A 7982-nucleotide genomic window follows, 5' to 3' on the forward strand; every position below is an offset into this window, starting at 1 on the left:
GGAACACTGCAGAAAGTTTGCATCGGCAAAACTATTGCGGAGCTGTGCTCTTCCTGACTGAACTGAATTTTTTAATCTCTGAGATGTGTCACTAGTGTGACAGCAACAAATTTCACCCAAGTTAGCACTCCACTGTTTTAGCCATGCATTTATAGATACATTTCATAACCAATTAGCATACAGTTGCGCATCAGGTACAATGGCCCTTTCCAAATTTCTGATTTGTTCCAACCCCAGTGACCGATATGTGATCGGCTAGGAACAACTTCGCAAACCAGTGAACACATTTGTGGACGTTCAATAGAGGAAGGGGAGGGTGGCAAGATTTTTAAAAATTTCTTTAAATACCAAGTATCAAAATGCAAATTGCCACGACAGTAATATGGAATTAATCCTGAATTAGGGGCTGCTTCTCTTAGTACTCGGTCTTTGCCATCTTCTCTGTATCCTGGTATTTGATGCTGCTACTCCTCAGCCTGACCCCTGAAAGTTAATGAGAAAATGTCTCATATCTTCTGATGTTCCAAAATGATCTTGGATATAAATACCAACATCAAAACCTGGGAACATACCTGAAACCAAGTACGTTTCCCAGCTGTCTCTTAGGATTTTCTCATTTTGCCCACAGAGTAAAGGTATTAGTGTTGCAGCGGGCCACCCCAAGCACTGCCTTTCAGGACCGACTCTCTCTCCTGCAGGAAGGATGCTTACCTATGTTTGACAGGCAGGAGGGTTCTGGTTTCGAGGGAAAAACAATGCTGTTTCAAAGTATGTCTTAAAAGCCTACTTATTCTCTCTCAATTTTGGGAGCTTCGTGACAATGTAGCCTTGGTTAAGCTACTTGCTGAGTGTGAAAACTCCTTTTGCTTATGTGAGAGGGAGTGATGTGCAAACACAGCCTGTGAGTTCTTGCTCGTCTTGCCCAGCTGTACCCTCTCTCTCATGGAAGGCAGTTGAATTGCATCTACAAGTTTACATTGCAAAATTCTGCAAAGTGTATCACTAATCTTCTTATATGCTACAGTTTAATTTGACCTTTGACTTATCTGTTTTAGAGGACATAATGTGACATGTTATTACCCAGATGTCAGGTTGGGACCATCCTGCCCCCACAGCCATTATACCTACATTCATAATGCTGCAAAGCAGGGGGTTAAGAGAAAAAACAAAACAAAACAAAAAACACACAAGGTAATGGCAAGCTGTAGAACTCTCCTGCAATAAGGCACACTATTCTCACCACTTTGAAAATAAGCATATTAAAAAAATTTAGATATTCAGAGACTGAGACCCTTTTGTATTAAAGAGGCGATAACTGTTTGCTGTAGAAATATTCTGAAGTAACTTTGTCACACCAGAAATACCCTAGTACGATTAAAGCCCTGGACAAGAGCTCTCAGGCAGTCTGCACTGACTCCACCACATCTTCCCAGGACAAATCACAATCCTTGTACACCCTGCTTTCTTCTCTACAGAACTAATAAGGGAACTTCTTAGACCATCCTTTGTGCTATCTACTTAGACTTTAAGATCTTCAAAACAGACTTTCTTAACAAATATTTTCCAGTGCCTAGTACAATAGACTTCAAATTTCTGTTAGGGCATTTAGAAGCCCCATCTATAATACAGATAATAAAACTACTTTCCATGTCATTGCCTATAGTATTAAAAAATAATTCAAGGATTTGGATGGATTATTTTCTACCCCACAAAAATCAAACAAGCATGGAGGAGAACAAAAAGGTACAGATAGGTCTGCAAATCTTTCAAATACTTGATCATCAAGATGGTAAGTCTTCTGCCTGCAGGAGGAAAAGAAGCTTTACATATGTTTCAGAAACTCAGATGCAACTTGAAACAGGCAAATGTGCTTTAGAGATACAAAGCAGCCAGAGAAGGGCACTGTGCAAGGGCACTTCAAGTTACAGATTTTACCTTGGAAATATTAACAGAAGTCAAATTTTCAAAACAAGTCCAAAAGTTGCGTGCGCATCTTCAAACAAACTGGGGGCTGACTTTCAGAAGTACCGAAAGGTTGTAGTTTCAAACAGGTCTGAAGGGCTGGCAGACCAGCAGGTCTCCAGGGAACACTTGTGGCAACAGACAAATGACCACGCAGCCTCAAGGGGCTGGAATTTATGTTGTAGCTGCATCTGTGCTTGGTTATCACTAAGAGCCAGGATTTATGATTACCTGGGATCAGTCAAAGGCACGTCCTCAGGACTAGACCCATAAAGGGCTTTAAGAATACACTATAAGGAATTTGCCTTGTACAAGTGTCTAAGCCAGCTGTCCCAACAACTGAGCCATCACACTGTGCAATTCAATCCACCTGCTCATAGCTGCCAATGTACACAGAGGCTTCCTACTCAGAGAGGAAATATGAGCAAGATGCTACAGGTAGGTATCGATAGGGGATGCTCCAAATACATGTTGGATATGACAATTTCCAGTCACCTGCTCTCTGGAGTGAAATTTATAGGCATTAATTAGGTCTTTAAGCTTCCTATTCAATACCCATGATTTTTAGGAACTCAAGACAGTTTCGGGGGACATTTTGAGGACAAATATACACATTAAATCCCAAACTTCTCCAGGAAAATAGGAACATAAATCCTTCTCTATTCAGGAATCAAAATCCTAAGTAGCCTCTTGATATTAAATCCTAAGATACATAGTCTGAAGATAGAGCAGGCACTGCCTATGGCAGGTCTGGTTTTAGTTCTTTTCTCTGAAAGGATTCAAAATAATTTTCACAAGAATGCCTTTACAAACCAGAAACTATTTTGATCAAGGCACCCTCAAACTTGCAATTAATCATAGAATGTCCTGAGCTGGAAGGGACCCACAAGTTGGACAAGAGTCCAACTCCCATCCCTGCATATGACAACCCCACAGCTCACACCATGTGTCTGAGGACATTGTCCAATCTCTTCTTGAACACTGTCAGGCTTGAGGCCGTGACACCTCCCTGGGGAGCCTGGTCCAGTGTCCAGCACCCTCTGCGTGAAGAACCTTTTCCTAATATCCAACCTAAACCTCCCCTGGCACATCTTCCTGCCATTCCAACTAAGACTAAATTAAGCTAGAAAGAGTGAAAGAATAACCATGACTGTAGCTCATGGGCTAGGTACTTTCAAAACTCAAGTCCTGGATTCTGCTATCTACCCTAAAGGCTTCACAAAAAGTGCCCTCAGAACAAAAATCAGGACTCGCAAACAAGTTTCTTACCCAGTAGATTACAGAGTCACTCTTGCTCTTATGCTTTAAAAGATTAGCTGAGCCAGGAAGCTAAAACACACTAAAACACCTTCACTACCATACACACTGGTAACACTTCTACTTCCTAGAAGAGGTGAGGTGTAGAACTGAATTCCTTTTCCTACCACTCCTAGTGCACGCATAGCAGAAGGAATCCAGCATTTATCCCCTACACACTAAATTGTTCTTGGAACCACTGGACAGCTGTACAAAGAGGCAGCAGGCTACTTTTTCTCTGGTTTAGAAAAAAGAAACTAGAGCAGGTTAGATAGACTGAGCCCACTAGAAGAGGTAACACAAAATCTGGCTTAGCTTGTATTTCTTGTCTGAATCAGGCACTGAACTACTCAGTCCTGCCAAGACAGTTGTCATATTTGGTACTTGGTTGGACAGGAGCACAAGGATTGACTTTCGTGAACTTGTATTTAAATATCTAAATTTGCATGTAAGAAAAAAAAAAAAAATCAGAATTGTCCCAAAGTTGCAGCTATTTCTGAAACTCCAGCAGTAACTCTGTGTTCCAGTGCCCAGTTCAAAAATAATTAATTTATTAACTTGCCTTAATAAAACCATAATGATACTTCCTGATCTCAGTTAATCTGCAATAAAAAACAGGGGATTGCAAAGTACTCCGATGTTGTTTTCTACGAAAGGTATGGCCTTGACTCTGCAAAACTTCAGGAACATAAGCAACTGTTAGAAAGACAAAAGTGAAGCTTCACAATGAATATGGAGTTAAGCATATCGCCATCTGACTGCTTCTGCATACAACTCTATTTCCTTTAAACAAAATAAAAAGTTGCCAGTGCATAGATAAATATCTTGCATGTGGTTGGGAACAAAAGGGATCAACTCTGAAAAAGTAATAAGGAAAATAAAACACAAAAGAAAGCCTGAAACCCCAAACGCTAGATATTTAGTGTTTTATAAGTGTCATCCTAATGGAAGATCTCAAACCACTTGTCTTCACACCTCATTTCTTAACCACCAAAACTCAGTTTCTAAACAAATATTGTTTAAATTTTAGGACGAAAGTTGATTTCTTATGTTCTTTCATGACAATCCAAACCTATTTTCTTTTTTTGCCCCACCAGTGCCATTGATGCTTCAAATCCAACACAAAGATAAGATTTTCCCTAGGGTACTACTCCTTGTTTACACATGACAGTTTCTCATTTTTTTGACATAAAGAATTAAGAAAAAATGTACAAACAACACTGAAACATGTCTAAATGATTCACTCATAAGCAAAGAGCTCCATTCTGACTCTAACACATTTAAAGCTACCCCTCCAGCCCAAACAGGACACATTATGAAGCAATAAAACCAACAGGTTTATAGATCTCAGTATCAAAACGCTGATAAAAACTCATGCAGTATTAAATAATCACTTTACATTTATCAGCGAGATTTCCTGAATAACAACAACTAATACTTCAGCGTCACTTCTCCTAATGTGACTTTCAACTTACTGCATTATGTTCAGATTGATACTTCACACATAATTGCACAGGAGCCTCCTATAAAAGTTACTTCACTGAAGCATTCTGCAATGTTATACCTGAAAGCAACTACTTCACCATCATAGGAAAAAGTAAATTTTTTCCATACACACCTTTTCAGTTTGTATTTTTTTAAAAAGAAAGAATTGACTACTTATTTCAGATATAAAGCTTTTGAGTTCTGTCTCACACGTTTTCATAGACATAAAGCATGCATTAAAATGTAGGCATGTCCTGGAGTGTTTTACTAAATACGATCAGTATCAGAAACAATTGACGCGTGTAGATTCAGTTAAAACACCAACAGAATACTCTGACATCTTAGAAAATCTTGTTCCAATCTCACTTATTAATCACTACATTGTGGATGTTTCCAGTTGAGTGGGCTGGTCTCGTTACTGATATGTAGCAAATGCTTCTGACTTTGTAAGGCTCATCACAAATATTATGCCTCGAAATGTTGTGAAATTCTTATACCTTGATGAATCTTTGCTCTGTGATAACTTACCTTTTAATAACCTTTAGCATTGATCCTGATCAACTTTTGATGAGACAGAAACTGATGGAGTCCTTGAAGACCAAAGGGATGCATTTTAAAACACGGTAACGTGTTTCATCACTAAATAATGTATGGTTTTTAAATCCTTATTTATTTGTTTTTAAGAGAAAGACATCCTTGCTGCCAATTTGGATGCAATGCATTTTCTTACCTTGTAGCTAGCTTTCACTTTGTGACCTTTTCAATTATTTCATTCAATGTTTGTGAAGAAACAAAGACATTCACAGTGTATGTGGTAAAATGCAACTAAGCAGAGACACTGTCATTCACAGAAGCATCATTTCTAAGGTATTAGAACCCTATTAGGCACCTTAGAGATGTACACATAGAATTTTGGCTGTTCTTGCCCAGTGAACTGAATGTTTACTTTAATAGCCTGATTTTTCTATGAAACAATGTTACTATAAATTTTTGTAAAGAAATTTCTCTAATCAATATTAATTATAAACACCTCTTGAACTGTATATACTTAATTATTATCAATTCAGTTACAGTCAGACAGATGGTACAATATAATGTATCACATATGATAAGCATGATTCAAACGTCATTTAAATTACTTAAAAGTCTTTGATTTTAAAAGACCAGGTCAAGCCCAAGGATGGTTAATTATGCACTTAATGAGCATGAATCAGAAGTATATTCGTTTTATCTCCTTAGTTTTCTTTCTTGACACCTTCAGCATCACAGGCTCTAGGAGAGCACTACTCTGATAGAAGCTTTACAGATAAATAAAATGAAACAGAACATGTGGCTCCTCTGGGAATGAAGTTAACATGAAGACTTATTTCCTACAGATGTGTGGTCTATACTTGACAGGAGCACTGACTGAAGCTGCTTCTGTGTAGAATTTCTAAAGGCTTACACTCCCATCACCCACACACCCTGACTCTAACAGCATTTGAGAGCAGGTACAGCTTCTTTCCCACTGCAGCACCACTGGAGGACACCTCTGGGATCCCCACCTTTACCTGGATGTTCATCTCCACCTTTAGGAACCGGTTGCCTTTAGCATCCTTGCCCACTATCACATCTGGCTAAAATGAGCCAAAGTTGGGGAAGCAGGCAAGCACAGTGATTCATGCAGACCCACTCCCTTAAGAAGCTTTAAAAAAAGGTCCAGGCCAACCTGCTGAAAAGGAAAGCTATCCCAAAAGGATTAAAAAGTGAGTTAAGAGCCCTCAGTTGCTCAGGCAGAGACCTCATGCCAATGTTATGGTTTTACATCACCTGTTCCCCTTTCAGTCACCATGTTCGCGTCTTACACAAGATTTCCTCCCTCCCCTCCCTGCCATGTGAAAGACCCTCAAGTAACAAGAGGGAGAACCAGAACCCCGGCAAAAGTGGTGGCATGTGGGCCCAAGCCAGGAAAATTATTTGCTCTTTCCAGTTGGCAGTGTCATTTCTAGCAATGTCATGTAAAACATGTTCAGTCTTTTATATTGTCTTATAAAGTATGTTGTGCCCAGGTGTTGGTATTGGCTCCTTCTCTTTTTATTCGAAGTTGTGAAAAAGAACAGGCGCCAAGGACTTTGCTTGTAAAATAACACTTTCAAGGCTTACACGGAACTGTTTCCACTACGATCTTGTGTTACACTCACACACTGAACAAATACTGACACCTGAAAAGCCGAACAGAAGGAATTCTTGCTCTGAGAGCATTTCCCTTCTGCTCCCCCCACCTCACCACATTCTCACAGTTTACAGTGAAATAACAGATCAACTAGTTGAGCAATTTACCAAAGGTTGCTCAAATTATGCCATAAATTCATTTGTCTAGGTCCAGCGAGGGTTTATGACACCTGACAGACAAAGCCCATTCCTGGCGCTAACACCCCAGCAACAACAGCCAAAAAAAGGGAGATCTCGTCATTCTGCAACAAGCGAGACTCCCACCGCTCTCCCCACAGACCCTTCCAGAGCTAACTAGGGAACAGGGGGAGAGAGGAGCCCCCCCAGCCCCGCAGCGCCGCTGCCCAGCCCCGCAGCGCCGCTGCCCGCCCCCGCCCGTTGCCTCGGCCCGCACGTGTCCCGCCGCGCCAGGGCTCCTACCTGAAGAAAAGTTTGGAGAAGATGTTCGCCTTCTCCAGGGGGGATCTCTGCATGGTGCCCGGAGCTGCGGTGCGGTACGATACGATGTGGTGCGGTGCGCAGGGGACCGGCGGCAGCCCGCGAATCGCTGTCGCCTCGCTCGCCCGCTCCGCCGCTGCGGCTCTCCCACCTTATCCGCTGGGCCGGCTCTGATGTCACCGCTTGCCTCTTGCCCCTGCCCCTCTCCCCGCCTCTGCTTTGCCCAGGTTCAAAAGCGGAGGGGGCTGGGGCCCCGGCCCGCGCGCTGCCCGCGCCGCCGCCCCCCCCGCCTCCCCCGCCTCCCCGCCGCCTCCCCCGCCTCCCCGCCGCACCCCCCGCCTCCCCGCCGCACCTGGCACCGCGCACCGGGCGCGCCCCGCGGCCCCCCCCGCGGCCGTCCGCGCCCTCTCCTCCCCGGCCGCCCTCTTCCCCCGGCTCCCCGCCGGCTTTCGGCCAGCCCGTTGCCTCCTCCTGCCGACTCCGCTTGGCGAGTCACCCAGCCCCGGGTCCCCAACCTCCCCCCAGCACTAAGCCCCTCGTCCCGCCAGGGGCCGTGGGAGAGAAACCACTTCTCCAAACGTGCTCGCTGC

The 7982-nt window shown here is 42.9% G+C and overlaps 1 protein-coding gene across 1 annotated transcript in view; it reads right to left on the reverse strand.

The window, feature by feature from the left end:
* Positions 1–7561, reverse strand: part of CFTR (CF transmembrane conductance regulator) — an 88393-nt gene extending 80832 nt beyond the window's left edge. Inside the window, exon 1 of the mRNA XM_065633619.1 lies at positions 7375–7561. Coding sequence (XP_065489691.1) covers positions 7375–7427 — 53 coding nt within the window. The 5' untranslated portion in view covers positions 7428–7561. The remainder of the gene's footprint in view (positions 1–7374) is intronic.
* Between the last annotated feature and the right edge of the window lie 421 nt (positions 7562–7982).

Source organism: Caloenas nicobarica, chromosome 1, assembly GCF_036013445.1.
Source record: "Caloenas nicobarica isolate bCalNic1 chromosome 1, bCalNic1.hap1, whole genome shotgun sequence".
Classification (NCBI taxonomy): Eukaryota; Metazoa; Chordata; class Aves; order Columbiformes; family Columbidae; genus Caloenas; species Caloenas nicobarica.